This window comes from Mauremys reevesii, linkage group 6 (assembly GCF_016161935.1).
Source record: "Mauremys reevesii isolate NIE-2019 linkage group 6, ASM1616193v1, whole genome shotgun sequence".
NCBI lineage: Eukaryota > Metazoa > Chordata > Testudines > Geoemydidae > Mauremys > Mauremys reevesii.
Window position 1 is genome coordinate 57,993,586 of NC_052628.1, and position 18,799 is coordinate 58,012,384.

Sequence of the window (18,799 nt, forward strand, 5' to 3'; positions counted from 1 at the left end):
CTCTTCCCAACTCTCAGAGATCTGGAATACTCTGGGGTAAAGATTTACTATGCTAGATTTAAAAAAAAAATATTTTAAACACAAAATTATAATTGCTACTGTACTATAATTAAAAATAAATTGCAGTTAAGTGTATGTTATGCAACCTTATCTCTTGCCTTTAGTGTGTACTTTTACTTGTTAATTTGCAAAATTCATTAATTTTCTGTGGGTTGGTCTCCCAGCCACTGTGAAATGAATCACACAGTACAATGTTCTCAATAACAACGTTTACTGTATGGTCAATCAAATTTCAGGTAGTTTGCATTTTTTCCACAGCCATGAAGTCACAGTCAATTATCTGAAGAATGCGGTAAACATCAACAGTACTGATGCCCATTGATAAATTGATTTAACCTAACACAGTTAATAATTAAACTGCCCTGCACTCAAAGTGGTATGTGAACACCTTGTAGTTTATAAAACAAAACCAAAGTAGTATTCTTTTTTGTTCTGTCCTTTTGATTATCCAACAATCCCTTCCAACAATGAATTGTTTATAATTTTTAAAAAATATGAATTATTCCTGTTATTCAAAAGCTGAAGTCAATCTGACCAAAAATAAAATTGAAAAACATTTTGTCTGGAGTGCCAATATAGCTGTACTTGTGTACATGTGTCATTCCTCCCCTTTGTTTTGATATAGCCTTAAACCTTGGTAAGGTAATAATTTGCACTTTGGTTCAGGTGAAGATTGCTATATGTTAAGGCAGGTAACTATCATTATTCCCATTTTACAGCTATGGAAGGAGGCAGCCGAGAGAGGTTAAGTAACTTGTTCAAAGTTTAGTGAGTCAGTGGCAGTTAGGAGTGGAACTGACGTCTTATTTCTGGTCCATTGTTTTACCCACCAGATCAGTCTCACTTATCCATAAAATAATTTAAAAAAGCAGCACTTTAAATACCTTCACTTGAATCCAAAATGGAATTTTTCAGCTTGACAATTTCTTCTTTCTTAAGGTCTCTCTCCTTTTCTTCAATACTCTCCATGTTATGTTTTTTGATTTGGTCCTTCTCCTTATGTTTTTTTGACTTCTTTTTTGATTTTTTGTGCAACACTGAATGTATCTCATCTGTTGACTTTGGACACGCTAACTCAACTGCAATGGGTGCTGGCATTTCCAAAGGAGTCCTAGAGGTATATTTTTCTTGCTGGTCCTCAAAGATGCTGCTGCCATTCTGACTAAAACTATCAACAGGCATGTCTTGAGTCCCCCGGCCTTCAGGAGTGCTAGGGGAATTGGAGTTAGAGTTTACAGGCTGAGGAGGATTTGAAACAGGAAGGCGAGTTGAAGGAAGCATTGGAGGAGCTGGGGTGGCAGCGACTGCAGGGGGAGGTGGTGGTGCAGCAGGAGCTCTCTCGTTGGAAGCAGTCAAGTGACCATTTAATGTTGGGTGAACTCTATTGGTAAGGTGAGATATTCTTGGTTTTTTATTCATTAAAGGATCAATAAAATCTGAATCCAACAGCCGTTTCTGCAATAAAAAAGACCATTAGTTTCCATTTACAGTAGTCCAATTCTAAGGTATGTCTAAAATAAACTGATTAAAACCTAGTCTCCTATGCTTGCTAGTTTATTTTTAGATAAGATGAAGATCATGACAGCTACATGTGCTCTGTTGCATGCTTAAATAAATCTAGATAGCCTTAAAAAAAATGGTCATCCTGAGACGATCCCCTTCAGATCTGTGACCAAGCCTTTGGAATCACATAAGACATTGTCTGGGGAAGTATCACAGTCCATGCTGGAACATGGCAAGTTAGTCAGTACTCTAGATATTTGTGCAGTGCAGATACATTCAGTAAGTAAATAGTTGCTGTCTTAATATAGTCTGTTTTATTCAAGCAGTTCCAACCAATGTGGAACAGTGTACTTATCAGAAATCCTAAACCTCAATAAGTGGCAAGGAAAAATCTAGTTTCTGCTATAGGGAGCCTGGGGTCTAAATTAACCTCAGAGAATACTGGAGTTCTTTTGAAATACTATCTGACTCATGTCAGTTTGCTTAACAAGCATATATTGCTTATGTTTCAGTACAAAGCAGTGCCTCTGACCAGAAGTGCCAGGCACAGCTCTGTACCACACAGCTGAATTACTTCCAGATTCAATGTGTGTGTGTTGGAGCAGATGAGAAGACAGAACCACACAATTTATACTATTTCACTGTTACCATGAGAAACAGTAGCCAAAGTTGGCAAGACACAGGTATGTATTTTTATTTCCTGTCCCGAATATGTTAATGGCCTCAGTACAGGATGTTCAGTACTTAGTTTCACCTGTCCTGAAACAGCAAATGAAAGCACCTCCCAATCATTTTTAGAATGCTCTTCTACTGCCTTTGCTATAGTGCTATTTTATATTTTCACTGCAATCACTGATACTTTATCTTAAATAGTGCTTTTCATCGAAAGCCTCCCAGTGCGTTATTAAAGTGGGTATTATCTCAGTTTTATAGCTGAACAAGGGAAGCACAGAGAAATAAGTGATTTATCCAAGGTCTCTGACACCTGCAGCCAGGCTGAATCTAGAACCCAGATCGTCTAACTCCATTCCACCCTTTAACCAGTGGACTACACTTAATCATAACTGATATCTCAATAACACCCACAGCAAAAATAAATTAAAGTATATTTTCCAGAAACAGAATATTGCTGCCCTAACACACCTTAGTTCTGTCCTGTCCAGGGTAGATACTGCATTTAAACTAAGGGTTAAAAGGCTGCAGCATAAAAATGCCTGCCAGAAATATCAAAATATGACAGTACAGAAGGACTGAATACCCACAGCATGCAACGGGGTACGAGAGTCAAGTAATACAAATACCTTGCCTTCATTTGAAGTACCAAGACACACCAAGATAAATTGTTTGGCAATATATGAGATATATTTTTTGTCTAAGTATTTAACAACCAGAAAGTGACTGACACCTAAAAAGTTAAGCCTCTGAGGACAAGTTCAACCATGAGTAAGGACACAACTTTTGTCAGCATGCTATTAATAGTTACATTTTGTATGGTCACTTACAAGTTTAGATACCATAGCAATAGGCAGTTTGAGAATCTATGTTCACAAAACATTTTATGAACCATCTACATAGAAGTCTGGTTTATTACAACGCTATCTGATCTCTAAATACAGTAACTCCTCACTTAAAGTCATCCCAGTTAACATTGTTTCGTTGCTGATCAATTAGAGAACATGCTAGTTTAAAGTTGCTCAATGCTCCCTTATAATGTTGTTTGGCAGCCACCTGCTTTGTCCACTGCTTGCAGGAAGAGCAGCCTGTTGGAGCTAGCTGGTGGAGGCTTGGAACCAGGGTGGACCGGCAGCCCCCCATCAGCTCCCCTAAGTTCCCTGTGCAACAGCTGGCAGTTCAGCTTAAAGGAGCAATGCACATCTCTCTCTCTCACACACACAGGGTATGTGTCTCTGTCTGTCTGCCATGCTGTCTCCCCTCCCTCCATTTGTGCTGCCTTGTAGAGTGTGAGGCTATATTAACAACGTGTTAACCTTTGAGGGCTCAGCCGAGTGCTAGTTCATCATTTAGCAGAAAGGCATTCCCTGGGAAATATCCCATCCTCTTCCATCCTCCACCACCTCAACCAAGCTTCACAATCATTACTGTGTACAGTATTAAATTGTTTAAAACTAGATTAGATAGATTAGATCTATAGTTTTTGTCTGGTGAAAATAAATTTCCCTGGAATCTAACCCCCCCCCCATTTACATTAATTCTTATGGAGAAATTGGATTCGCTTAACATCATTTTGCTTAATTTTGCATTTTTCAGGAACATAAACCACAATGTTAACTGTACAGGGTTATTAAGTTTAGAGGTTCTTAGGAACTACATGACAAGAATTTTTTAAAAAACCCACACATCAGTTCCACAGTCTTCCATGGTGCAACTATTTTTTTAAGTTATATTCTATGCCACCATCCAATTATATATAGAAATAGTTGCTTCACCTTCTTCATACATTAGAAGGGGTATTGGTGCCTTCTCGTTACATTATTAAAGCTTTCACACCAATACAAAACTCGTATGTATTAAGTCTGACTGCATCATATTGCAATGTAAAGAAAATCACAAATTAAATACCTGGGAAGGAGAAGCAGATGCAGCCTCTTTAGAAGAACTTAGAGGAGATTCCAAATGACTGGTGCTGGTGGCATTCTGAGATGAATTTAGTTTTCTGTAAAGATCACCCATATTCCAGGTTACAAGGAAAAAAAATCAAGAAAAAGATGCTCTAATAGATCTTACATTATTTGGGAAGAAAGAAACCTGTTACTTCTCAAACAATGTATTCTTTTATTGCTACCGTTAAAGAAAAAGATTGAACTTACCTAGAAAGTACTAACTCCAGTGACTGTTTGTCTATCTCATTGTATCCAGGCCAATCTTTTTGGATCTCTTTAAATACATAATCCTTCAGAGTGTAAGAGTTGTCCTTGGGATTCAAGTTGGCTACCTACAAACATATAGTTAAAAATACAAATATTAAAGCTATCTACAAGTTATAATACTAGAGTAGATTGGACAGTTTAAATATAGGTGAAAATATAACTTTGAAAAATTTATTCTGTATTTACTAGCCTTCGGCTTTAAAGGCAACAAAGAACAGACCTTTCACATAGTGAAAATTTTGGCATACAAAAATGTTCAATCTTGGCTGTGTGAATTTAGGTACTTCTAAAAGAATCGCCTGATTTTTCAAAAGATCTGAAGGTCAATGTGCATTAGTCAGACTTATTCATATTTACATGACTAAATACAAATGCAGAATTCTAACTTTAGGCATTCAAGTTTGAACATTATAATTCCAGTGTCTATTTTTCCTGTATTTATAATGGAATAGCAGCCAACAGTTCTGCTGACATCAATGATGCTAGATCACAAAAAGGAAATTGGCACAGCTCTAAGAACACTGGTAAGTCATACTGCAGTGCCAGTAAGAGCAGTTTTATCTAGCCAAATGATTATGACAAAAATAGGTAGCCATTCTTGTTTCCCAGAGACTCGGTCATAGAGTTTAGTACATACACACTTCCTAGAAACCACATGAAGTTGTAGCATTCCACCGGAAAGTGTCAAGATAGTACAACATTTAACCCAGCATTAAAATTTTCCCTTTAATGAAAGAGGGACAAAAACTGTTGTAAGTTTAATGAGTGATTTTTTTTTTAAAGTATACCTAAAAAGTTTTGGTTTAATGAAGATATAAAACAATTTCAGCCATGTACAGCAATAAGGGTACAAGTAAAATTATGCACAAATGTAACTGAGAAAGGATATACATGCCCTGTTCCACACCTAAATCTATGATAAGCCCCAAGCGTACATGCAAAACATATCCATGAATGCCAAGAAAAAATGATGTACTCATAATTCCATACTAGTTAATGCCTTGTTGTTTATTAGCATATACATCCTATTAGTGCTCTGCTTCCTTTCATTGTGTATTTGAAAAAAGTCATGTTGGTAAACATCCATGCTCACTGATGCCTGCCACATCAAAGCATTAATTTGGCAACTTTTCCCCTTCAAATCCCATTTTAGACCTTCAAACTGTACTATCTGTAACAGACCTCTGAAGTTCAGAAACCAGCCCTTTGCCTGTTACTCCTAGTCAAGATAATAAAGAGCCTTGTACACTGAAAACATATGGACACAATCATTGTGATTTACGCAGATTTGCCTTCCCCCCCAAAAAAAATTTGGACTAAGTTTCAAAGAAAGAGGGTATCTGAATGTGTGCTAGTGGATCAAGTACATTTATTAGGTATGTTTTGTATTGTTATGTGTCTCATTTTTAAAGTGTTTTATGTATTCTGTCATAGCTGGTTGTGATATTGTATTTCAAAAAACAAATACTAGGCCTTATATATGCCTATATTTTGCCGGTAAAGACTTTTAGTGATCCACCATATTGTCTGAAACAAATAAAAGTTACCAAAATCAAAGAGTAGACCCATTTGTTAGGAACAGCAAGGTAACAGTAGTACTTTCAGTAAAGAACGCTTTCTTACATGTACAAACAGTAACTACGTTTAGGCTCTCAGTTTCAGCCCCTAGCTAAAAGCGAGTACATTTCGTACTCAAGACCATTTATAGCAGGGGTGGGCAAACTTTTTGGCCCAGGGGCTACATCAGGGAATAGAAATTGCATGATGGGCCATGAATGCTCACAATATTGGGGTTGGGGTGCAGGAGGGGGTGCGGGCCCTGGGGTGGAGCTGAGGATGAGGAGTTTGGGGTTTAGGAGGGTGCTCTGGGCAGGGACCAAGGGTTTCGGAGGGGGATCAGGGCTGGGGCAGGGGTGAAAATTCTGGCTGGGGTGCAGGCTCTGGAGTGGGACTGGGGATGATAGGTTTGGAGAGCAGGAGGGGGATCAGGGCTGGGGCAGGGGGTTGGGGCATGGGGAGAGGATCAGGGCTGGGGCAGGCTCCGAGTGGTACTTACCTAAAGCGGCTCCTGGAAGCAGTGGCATGTCCCTTCTCTGGCGCCTACGTGGAGGTGCAGTCAGGCGGCTCTGCACACTGCCCCATTCGCAGGCACCGCCCCCCGCAGCTCCCATTGGAACATGTAGAAGCCAGAGCAGAGCCATGCCACAGCTTCCGGGAGCCATGTAGTGTGGCCCCCGACCCCACGCCCTGGCCAGAGGAGGGCCAAGCCATGGGGTGCCCACCCTTGAGTTATGGTATAACACTTTCTAATAAAAAGGTCTATTAGAACTTCGCTGCTGAAATGATAGCATTACTGAACTAAAAATAAAAACTCTGTAGTGTAGAAATAAGACGAGTTCGCATTATACTGAACCAGCAACCATCCCTGCTGGCTTCTGAAGGCCAAGTAGTAATTCAAGCACTTTGCATGGCACACTTTTCTGAAAGGTGCATGCGCTGGGGAGGTAGCAGGCATTGAGACAGATATTCCATACTGCAGTCATGGAGGCGGATGGATTGGAGAAAAATCATTTAACCCTTCTCCCCCTTCCCCCACTGTGCACTTATGCAGGCCTGGCCTTTAGAATTTTATATTAGCATCAGTAGGTTGTACAAGGGGACTGCAGTGTCATAGTAAAAATTATACAAGTACAGCTTATGACTAAACTATACAATTCACTGACATCTGACCTCGAACATTTTAACAAAAGCACTATTCAAACTTTTAATTTATTGTTCTGGCAGATGTACAAAGTTTATTAGCGATCCCTTTCTTTGATTCAGGTTAAAAAGGTGTCCATGTTTCATCCAGGTCCAATTCCTTTGCTACGCAGCTACACCATGGCTGAAGTTTCAAAATCTGTCATCCTAATCTTTTAGAACTATTACAGTAAGCTACAGAAAATGACAATTGCTAACACACTTTAACAGTTGCATAAAAATACTTCAGTCTACATACACTTAAAATTTACATAAATTTAATCTTACTGTCTGAAAAACTGATTTAAGCAAATTTATTATTGCTCAATTCACAAATGGACACAAGACACTTATTCCTGGTTTAAAAGTCAATGAATTAACCATTATGGAGATGAAGTTACAGAATTCTTTTCATACATATTTACTGTAAGTGGTGGATTAAGCCATTCCAATTTTTTTTTTTTTTTAAAGAGATGAATAAAATGAAGTGAGACTAAATTTACAGCCTCCTGGTAGCCAATGTGGGGATAAGCAAAGCAGAGTATTAAAAAGGTATCCTAGCAAGCATTTTCCCCCACAACTGTTTATAATGGGACATGAAATGAGAACTCACCCCTTTGAGTCCAGGAGTCCAAGAGCATGCCTAAAATTACAGATCGCAAGCTTAAGGATAAAAATCCACTACCCTCTCCAAAAGGATTAAAACTCCACTACCAAAAAAAAAACAACAAAAAAAAACCTTACGTTCATGGAGATAACAAAAGATGAACATAATATGTTGGGGAAGATACAACATGGTTTTTGTAAAGAGAAATCATGCCTCTCCAATCGATTAGAATTCTTGAAGGGCGTCAACCAATATCTGGACAAGGATTACCCAGCAGATATAGTGGTATCTTGACTTTCAGAAAGCCTTTGACAAGTTCCCACATCAAAGGGTCTTTAGCAAAGTAAGCAGCCATGGGATAAGAGGGAAGGTCCTCATGGATCAGTAACTGGTTGAAAGATAGGAACCAAAGGAATAGATGGTCAGTTTTCACAGTGGAGAGAGATAAATAACAGGTCCCCTCAAGGATCTGTACTGGGATGAGTGCTGTTCAACATATTCCTAAATGATCTGGAAAAAGGGTAAATAGTGAGCTGGCAAAGTTTGCCGATGATACAAAATTAGTCAAAGTGAAGTCCAAAGCTCACTGCAAAGGGATCTCACAAGATTGGGTGACTGCAGCAAAATAGGAGACAAAATTCAATGCTGATAAATACAAAGGAAAACACACTGGAAAACATAATCCCAACTAACTGTACAAAATGATGCGGTCTAAATTAGCTGGTGTCTAAAATTAGCTGTTACCACTCAAGATAGATCTTGGAGTCATAGATAATTCTCTGACAATATCTGCTGAATGTACCGCACTGGTCAAAAAGGCTAACAGAAGGTTAGGAACCATTAGGAAAGGGATACATAATAATAAAGAAAATATCATAAAGCTACTATATTAAACCATGGTATACCCACACTGTTGTCAGAGCGGTACCGGTGTGGTGCTCTGCTGTCTCCTTGTTGATATCACTCGGCTGCGTGTGTGAATCCCTCTGTGTGCTGCCCCAGCTCTGCAGAAGCTGACACAGCAGACCACCAGAAAACCCCAATGACCACAGAGTCCAGTAAGATGCAAAGCCACGTCGGGCTAGGTTTATTTGACCTCGACACAATTGCAGTTCCCTGTAGTTTTTTTCTTAGCCTTCAGGGCATACTACTACGAAAGTGCCTCTTGGCAAGGACCCGGCTAGTGGCGGGGGACTCCCCCCCCTCCGGCCGGACAAGACACCTCCCCAGGGATGCATTCTCTTACACACCGAAACAAACAACACACACACACCACCTGAGGTACAACCTACTCTCTCTAAGCAAGTTACAACCTTTCTTCTACGACCTTCTACTTGCTTTTTCTTGTGTTGTTTTGTTCAAAACAACTCTATTCATCATTTTACCCTTTTGCCCTGTCATTGGGGATGGTCGGCCTGTCCTCCTGTTATCTATGGAATGTTTTAGTATAATATGTTCTAGTACTATGTTTATTTTTTGATATGCTAGTGTGAATATATTTCAGCATCAGCCCTTTTTGTGCCAGCTTCTGTGAACCAAGCCGGCCTCTGGCTCACAGCTTAACTTTGCTTTTTGTTAGCAAAGTCTTGTTCATTACTTCAGTTCAGGCCTTAGGCCTCATAATAGGCCTTTATCAGGGCCTGCACTTACTACACACACCTTGAATACTGCATGCAGTTCTGCTCGCCCCAGCTCAAAAAAGATATTAGAATTGGAACAGGTAGAGAGAAGGGCAACAAAAATCATTAGGGGTATTGAACAGCTTCCATCTGAAGAGATATTATAAAGCCAGGGACTATTCAGTTTAAAAAAAAGAGATGACTAAAGGGGAATAAGATAGAGGTCTATACAATCATGAATGGTGTGGAGAAAGTAGGTGTTATTTACCGCTTCACATAACACAAGAACCAGGGTCACCCAATGAAATTAATAGATGGTAGGTTCAAAACAAACAAGAGAAAGTACTCCTTCACATAATGCACAATCTGTGAAATTTGTTGCCATGGGATCTTGTGAAGGTCAAAAGTATAACTGGATTAAAAAAAAAGAGGAACGATATCTTTAGCTATGAGACAAGATGGTCAGGGACGCAACCCCATGCTCTGGGTGTTCTTAAACCTCTGACTGACAGAAGCTCGGAGTGGATAACAGAGAATGGATCACTCGATAAATTGCCCTGTTCTGTTCATTCCCTCTGAAGCATCTGGCACTGGCCACTGTCAGAAGACAGGATACGGGTTAGATGGGCCATTGGCCTAACATAGTATGACCATTCTTATGTTCTTAATAGATGTTAAAGAAGTGAAGGAATAATGGATGGCTCCGGATAGAACTGTAATTCACTCAAAGGGCTCTGACATCAAAAGCTACCAGTGCATAGCTTAAGCAATGTGTGAACAGTGCAGTGTAAAAAGGGATTTCATTTCTTCAATTCCACGGCCATCTTTGCATGCATATACATACATTAAAGTGTGCAGTACATGTAATGTTACAGATATATTTTCTTTTGCAAAGAGACGAAGTTCTTTCTAAAATATTCATCTTTTTAGGGAAGAACGAACAATTTAAAGAAATTGTCTGTGACAGAACCCCAATATTTTCGTTTACTGCAACATTTAAATAAGAGTTTCAATCCCAGGATAGCTAGTTAAATATTTTGTAATAGAACTCAATGTGGTTAGGCACCAACTTATAGGCCACTACATTTGTTTAAATGAGAAAAAAATCTGCATAATCATTACCCCCAAAACAGCTTTCCTCTTTATAAAAAGGGCTAGTAAATTTGTCAATGGAAATATAAGTTCCTTAGTGAATTAGTCTGAACAGTTAAGAGAAACTATGTTCACCAATTAAGCAGCTTGGAGTAACAAGAGTAAGCCTCCTGGGGAAAAAAATTGCAGTAGGAACAAGATAGCTAAAAATATACCCAGCAATTGTTCCTTAACACTCATGAAGAGCTTTAGAAGTCTTCAATAGTACAAACTTCCCCTATAAACTCATTAAACTTCCAGTTTGTTTTGTTTTAAGTACTTACAAAACAGGGCAGCTTTTCAAGAAGTCTATCAAAGAGCCAGTATCAATGAATGTGTCCGCCATTCACCAAAGTGAACCCTCACTTTTCTAGAGGAAATATGGCAGTAACATCCTGAACTATAATAAGAAACAACCAGGAGAAGGAGCAGAAAGAGCAGGAAAGACATCCTGTCCAGATGTTCTCACCTGCTGAAGGATAGCTGCAAGGGAGTTCTTGTCTTTTTGATTAACGCCATCTCTCTGCAAGCGAGCAAGTAGCTCTGGTTTCTTGTAGGTCTTCAGTGCCAGTAAGTGAATCACCCTGTCTCTATATGGTCGCTGAGAAACGCCGTTGTTTACGTGGGTCTTTCGTATTGTATTTGCAGGATTGATGGGTGTTGACCTTTTCCTCTCAGGCACTGCATCTGGAATACTTTGTGGTGCTTTCCGAATCTGTACTCTTTTACCTAAGTCCAGAATTTAAAAAGGGGGAAAAATTAATAGCTTTTGTATGATTTATTAACATCTGATTTTTCCCAAAGTTTAACTCAGAGTGTTATATTTACAAGTACTGTTTAGTCCAAAGAGGGTATCATAAAATGCATCATTTTAAGAACTCAAAAAGTTTGATATGAAATTACCCAAATGTAAATGATATTGCTAGGAGGGCAAGATATGTTGCTCTATTTATACAGATGCATGCCTTCAATATTTTCTTAAGTAATTTATAGGCTGAGAAAAGTTCAACATCAAACTAATGGGATATTTTATGTTTTAACTTAGGACAAAACTCGTATGAAAATAAGTACTTCCTGTGAGTAACATGTTCTCCATTGATGCCTAAGGAACCCAAACCTACATATTAACAGCACCATAACTTGGAAGTGAATATACAAGCCATGTGGTTGTGAAATTTATTGGGGGAAAAAAAAAAAAAAAGCTTACATTCAACACCAAGTACTGAATTGATTAATGGAGTGTCAGAGCCAATCATTGGTGCCACACAATTTCAAAAATGAAACTATTTTACCTCCATTACCAAAACAATCTATGTAACTGACCTGACATTTCTCACTAGAAAGAGCCCATCAAATGCAACACCTTTGTTCCAAGGATCAAATCCATAGAAGTTTCAAAAATGCTCTTTCTAATGAAAAGTTTTACATGTCTAGAAAACATTGTTCCCCAATAAATTCAAGTGATACTGCATGTTGGTAAAGGCCACTCCAAAGATAATGAAGCAAACATGTTCAACAGCCTATTTAATCAAACAGGCTATTTTTCCATAAAGATAAATGGTTAGTAGCAACAGCTCTTCGACACCAGAATCAAAACAAAGTGGCCAGGCATTCTTTTTTTTAAGCACTTAAGTATTTACCACTATAGTCAGGTCTCAGATTTATTGATGCTAAGAACTTTACTGTAACAGGTTTACTATTTTGGCTCCCATCAAAGAGTAAAGTTGAGACTTGCTAAAAGCTGAGCATTCCTCCAAACCCAATTCCTTATAAGTTTGGTACATAGACACTTTCAGGGACACAGTAGAGTGGTCCCACCCCCAGTCTGACAGCTTCTGTGCTGTTGAGGAAAATGAAAATCTCAGGGAAAAAACATCAAACTGGAGCTGAGGGAAACTCTCCTGTGGCTGGAACCCTCCTTTCAGATGTTATGGTATCGTCTCTCACTGAAGATAGCCTTTTGGTGGAGGGGATTCCAGTTATTAGAATGAGACAGGTAATAGTAAAGGTGGATACGATTATCACAAATATAGACAGTTGGGTTTATGATGATCGTGAAAACAGCGTGGTGAATTGCCCGCTGGGTTGTGAACCTTTAGACACATATCTAGATAGCTGTTTGTGCAGTGCTGGGGAGGAGCAAGTGATCATGATACACATAGGTGCCACTGACATAAGGAAAGGTAAAAGAGGTCCTGAAGGCCAAATTTAGGCTGCTGTGTGAGAGAGTAAAGTCCAGGACCTTCTTGATAGCGTTCTCCGAAATGGTTTCAGTTCCACACGCAGGGCCAGTTAGACATGCAGAACTGCAGGGTCTCAATGTGTGGATGAGATAATGGTATTGGGAGGAGGGTTTTAAATTTATTAACTGGGGAACTGTCTGGGAAAGGAGGAGCCTATTCAGGAAGGATGTGCTCCACCTGAACCAAAATGGAACCAGATTTCTGGCATGTAAAATTTAAAAGATTGTAGAGGAGTTTCTAAATTAAGGGCTGGCGGAAAGCCGACAGGCATAAGGTGCATGTGATTCAGATGGACATCCCTTAGGGGAGGATTTATTAAAGGGGTACTATATATCCTAGGAAAGAGGAGAGGATAGAAGTTGATAAGGTACAAACAAACAAAAAAGAGTCCCATTAATTACACACAGGCAGACAACTAAATATTGACAAATATTATAAGTGATTATATAAAAATGTGAGTCTAAATATCAAAGGGGGTGAACTTGAGTGCCTGTTATAAAATTAGGATCTTGATCCTAACAGGCATCATAGAAGCTTGGTGGAATGATGATAATCAATGGGACACAGTAATACCAGAGTTCAAATATATAGGAATGAGAGCAGGTTGCACTGGTGGGGGAGTGACACTATATATGAAAGAAAGCATAGAGTCGAATATACTGAAAATCTTAAATGAAGCAAAACGTCCATAGAATCTCTATGGATAGAAATTCCATGCTTGACTAATAAGAGTATATCAGGAATGTACTATCAACTATCTGACCAGGATGGTGACTGACTGTAACTGTGTAATGCTCAGGGAAATTTGACAGCCTACAAAACCAGAAACCCCAATAATAATGGGGGATTTCAACTATCTCCATATTAATTGGGAGTACATCACCTCAGGATGGGATGCAGAGATAAAATTTCTAGACACCATTAATGACTGCTTCTTGGAGCAGCTCATCTTGGAACCCAAGAGGGGAGAGGCAATTATTGAGTTAGTTCCAAGCAGAGCATAGGACTAGGTCCAAGAGGCAAACATACCTGAACTGATCAGTATTATCAACCATAATGTAATTAAAATTTAACATCCTTGTAGGGAGGAAGAAACCAAAGAAACACACCACAGTAGCTTTTATCTTCCAAAAGGGGAATAATAATGAGGAAGCTAGCTGAATAGAAATTAGAAGGAACAGTCACAAGAGTGAAATGTATGGAAACTATTTAAACACATCAGACCAGAGGCTCAAACTAAATGTATATCCAAATTAAAACAAAAACAAAAAAAGTAAGAGGACCAAAAAAGGCCACCAGGGCTAAACAGAGTAAAGGAAATGGCTGGGGGGTGGAAATCTTTTGAAAAATCGGAAGTCAAATTCTACCAAGGAAAGCAGAAAGGCGCATAAACTCTGGCAAGTCAATAATTAGGCAGGCCAAAAAAGAATTTGAAGAGTAACTAGCAAAAGATGATAAAAATGTGTTGTTAGTTTTTGTAAGTACTTCAGAAGCAGGAAGCCTGCCAAACAATCAGTGGGGCCACTGGACCATCAAGGAGCACTCAAGGAAGACAAGACCATTGTGGAGAACCTAAATGAATTATCTGCATCAGTCTTCACTGCAGAGGATGTGAGGGAGATCCATTATTTTTATGGTGACAAATCTAAGGAACTGTCCAAGAGTGAGGTGTCAATAGAGTAGAGTAAATTGATACATTTTACAATAATAAGTCACCAGGATCTGATGGTATTCACCCAAGAGTTCTGAAGGAACTCGTATGAAATTGTAGCACTACTAACTGGGTTCTGTAACTTATCGCTTAAATAAGCCTCTGTACCAAATAACTGGAGGACGGCTAATGTAAAGCTGATTTTTAAAAAAAGGCTAGAGAGGCGATCCTGGCAAGTACAGGCCGGTAAGCTTAACTTCAGTACCAGAAATCTGGTTGAAACTATAGTAAAGAACAGAATTATCAGACAACACATGAACAAGGGGTCACCCAATGCAATTAATAAGCAGCAGATTCAAACATAATGAAGTATTTCTTCACACAACACACAGTCAACCTGTGGAACTCATTACCAAGGGACATCGTGAAGCAACAAAACAAAACAAAAAAAAAAACACCCTAGATTAAAGAAGAATTAGAAATGTTCATGGCTATGAACATCAATGGCTATCAGCCAATATGGTCAGAGACGCAACTCCATGCTCTGGATATCCCCAAACCTTGACTGCCAAAAACTGTGAGTGGATGATGGGATGGATCACTCGATAACTGTCCTGTTCTGTTCCTTCACTCTGAAACATGAGGCACCAGCCACTGTTAGAAGACAGGATACTGGGCTAGAGAGACCAGTGGTCTGGCCTAGTATGACTGTTCTTATGTAGGAAAATAGAAACCCGAAAGTGTTAAGACTCCTGAGGCTCTGGCCTCTTCCTTAACACAGGTTAGACACTCTGGAATCCAGAAAACAGGTTCTTAAATACTTTCTTTGACATCAAAACTTCATACAAACCAACTCCATTTATGGTCTGAAATCAGCTATGTTGGCTGTCATCTCCTGGAATAGTAAAAAAAATGTCCATTTTGCGTGTAGACTAACAACCATTTTTAACTATGCCTAGAATCACATTAATGCTTTAGATCTTGCACTTCTGGTTCAAAAATAACCATAACTATGTGAACAGATAAATCTTTGCAGTTTTAGCACAACAGTGTTAAATAGTGAGTCATATGGGATTAGTTTCACGCAATTGTGGTCAGTTAAATTCCTCACTGCAACCTAGTCTTAAATGTGTAGTGTATTAAGATCCTTCCATACCCATACGAAACTTTTGGCCTGTCTTATCAAGAATTAGAACCATCCCTGTCTCACCTTCTTCAAGAAGGGAATAGCTAGGTGAGGTTGAAAATTCAGTGGAGTGAGGATATACATCCTGAGAGACTGACATAGGGTTATAGAACCTACTTTTTGATTTCTTTGTGGTAAGCACATTCTCATCCAAAAGTCTGTTGACATGATTTACAAGGCTTATGTAGCCAAAGTGAATGGTGTGTTCAAGAGAACACAATTTTAAGTAAATAGGTGAATATCCCACCAGAATGTTGAAAATGGAATAAAATAGTAAAAACCCACCAGCATCGCAGTCGGTAAAGCAACAAAAGGCTGTTCTTTGGAGGCATTCTACAGGAAGAAGGAATTTTGATCCTCACTGTACAGAGGAGCAGCAGATATAGTTCTAGTATAAGCAAATCTGCCTTCCTGGAGTCTACAGTTCACAGACAGCATATATGCAGTTTTGCATTTCCACAGGCCAGGTAGGTACCTATTTAAGATGGCTTGCTGTAGGCCAACTCAGAACTGCAGTATAACTGGACTTGAATGTTAAATACAGGCAATGAAGTACTGTTGTAAGATTTAAATATCTTGCTCTCCAGATTTTCAGAGGTCACTGCTAGATGAAGGAGGAGGAAGAAGAGTCTGTAAGCTGGAGCACAGCATGGTGAGTGTGCCTCCTGAGGTCATTTGCACTATACGTGTTAAGGGAATTCTACATTCCCATATGGCAAAATTCACATCCAGATATTGTTATTACAGAGGGTCACTACAGTTGACTGGATCACTAATACGAATAAGGGAACAGAGACTTCAGGCTTACCTTATTAAACAATCAATTTGTAAGCACCTAAAGGATAATAAAGTCATAAGTAATGGTCAACATGGATTTGTTAAGAGCAAGTCATGCCAAACAATGCAATTTCCTTCATTGATAGAGTTACTGATCTAGTGGATGGGGGGAAGCGGTACTCACGATCCCGATTTTAGCAAGACTTTTGACACAGTCTCACATGACATTTTCATAAGCAAATTAGGGAAATATGATCTAGATGAAATTACTATAAGATGGGTGTACAACTGATTGAAAAAACACTTGAATAATTATAAATGGTTTACTGTCAAATTGGGGTGATGAATCTTCTAGTGGGATTCTGCAGGTGTCTGTCCTAGCTCCAGTACTATTCAACATTTTAATTAATGAATTTGATAATGGAATGGAAAGTATGCTTATAAAATTTGCCAATGTCGACAAGATTAGAATTCAAAAGGGCCCTGACAATTGGAGAATTGGTCTGAAATCAACAAGATGAAATTCAATAAAGAGACGTGCAAAGTACTTCACTTACAAAGGAAAAAATAAAATGGACAAATACAAAAGGGGAAGAGTTGGCTAGACCTTAGTACTGCAGAAAAGGATCTGGAGGTTACAGTGGATCACAGACTGAATAAGAGCAAATAGTGTGATTCAATTGCAAAAAGGCTAGTATTCTGGGGTGCATTAACAAGATTGTCACATGTAAGACACAGGAAGTAACTGTCCTGCTCTAGCCAGGAGTACTGTGTCCAGTTTTGTGTGCCACACTTTAGGAAAGATGTGGACAACCTGGAGAACCTCAGAAGAGCAACAAAAGTGATTCAAGATTTAGAAAAACTGACCCATAAGAAAAGGTTAAAAAAACTGGACATGTTTAGCCTTCAGAAAAGACTGAGGGAGGGACCTGATAACAGTCTTCAGATAGTGAAGGGCTGTTGAAAAGGGGATGCTGATCATTCTCTTTATCCAATGAAGATAAAAGGGAGAAGTAATACCTTAGGCCTGGTCTACACTAGGCGTTTAAACCGGTTTTAGGAGCGTAAAACCGATTTAACGCCACACCCGTCCACACTGAGAGTCCCTTTATATTGGTATAAAGGGCTCTTTAAACCGGTTTCTGTACTCCTCCCTAACGAGAGGAGTAGCGCTAGTATCGGAATTAGCGTATCGGATTAGGGATAGTGTGGCCGCAGATCGACGGTATTGGCCTCCGGGTGGTATCCCACAGTGCACCACTGACCGCTCTGGACAGCAATCTGAACTCGGATGCAGTGGCCAGGTAGACAGGAAAAGCCCCGCGAACTTTTGAATATTTCCTGTTTGCCTAGCGTGGAGCTCAGATCAGCACGTGTGGCGATGCATTTAAAAATCAAAATAAAGAAAGAGCTCCCGCATGGACCATGCGGATGTGATCGCTGTAAGGGCAGGCAAATCTGTTCTATCAGCGCTCCATTACAGAAGACGAAATTCAAAATCATTTTTAAAAAAATCTCCAGACAGACGCCATAGCAGGGGCTCAGCGCACTGCTGCGTGACAAACGTAACGGAAAGCCAAAGAATCAAATGGACGCTCATGGACTGGAGGATTCAAGCTATCCCACAGTTCCTGCAGTCTCCGAAAAGTATTTGCATTCTTGGCTGAGCTCCAAATGCTTCTAGGGTCAAACAGTGTCCGCGGTGGGTCAGGGCATAGCTCGGCAATTTATGCACCCCCCCCACCCCCAGAAGTGAAAGGGAAAACAATCCTCTCTTGACTCTTTAACATGTCACCCTATCTTTACTGAATGCTGCAGATAGACCCGATGCTGCAGCACTCAACACCAACATCCTTGCTCCCCCCCGCCATGGGTGGCTGATGGTGCAATACGACTGGTATCCGTCCTCGTCATCAGCCTATTGGCACATGGGGCAGTGCAAAAGGACTGGTAACCATGCAGACTAGCATCGGTGAGGTCTATCAAGGGTGCCTGGCCCTAATTTTTCCTGGTAGATGGTACAGTATGGCTGATAACCATCGTCGTCATAGCAACAGGGGGCTGAGCTCTGTCAGCCCCCACCCTTCATGTGTAAAAAAAAGATTCAATTGCCCCTGGACTAGCAGAGGGATGCTGGGCTCCTCTCCTCCACACTCCTTACTGTCCTGTCTGGACTATCATAGCAGCTGGAGGCTGCCTTCCACTCATTTCTCACTAACAAATCAGTGTGTCTTATTCCTGCATTCTTTATTACTTCATCACACAAGTGAGGGGACAATGCTACAGTAGCCCAGGAAGGCTGGGGGAAGAACGGAATCAACAGGTGGGGTTGTTGCAGGAGCACCCCCTGTGAATAGCATACAGCTCATAATTTCTGCAGGATCTGACACAGAGC

General features: G+C 39.8%; 1 protein-coding gene across 2 annotated transcripts in view; it reads right to left on the reverse strand.

Annotated features, from left to right (window-relative positions):
* The window catches only part of ELL2 (elongation factor for RNA polymerase II 2), a 68,700-nt gene that overhangs the window by 17,294 nt on the left and 32,607 nt on the right, over positions 1 to 18,799 (reverse strand). For both annotated transcript variants that reach the window (XM_039544107.1, XM_039544108.1), the window contains 4 exons: positions 11,017 to 11,276; positions 4,392 to 4,516; positions 4,144 to 4,237; positions 945 to 1,515 (listed from right to left, as the gene is read on the reverse strand). In XM_039544107.1, coding sequence (XP_039400041.1) covers positions 945 to 1,515; positions 4,144 to 4,237; positions 4,392 to 4,516; positions 11,017 to 11,276 — 1,050 coding nt within the window. The remainder of the gene's footprint in view (positions 1 to 944; positions 1,516 to 4,143; positions 4,238 to 4,391; positions 4,517 to 11,016; positions 11,277 to 18,799) is intronic.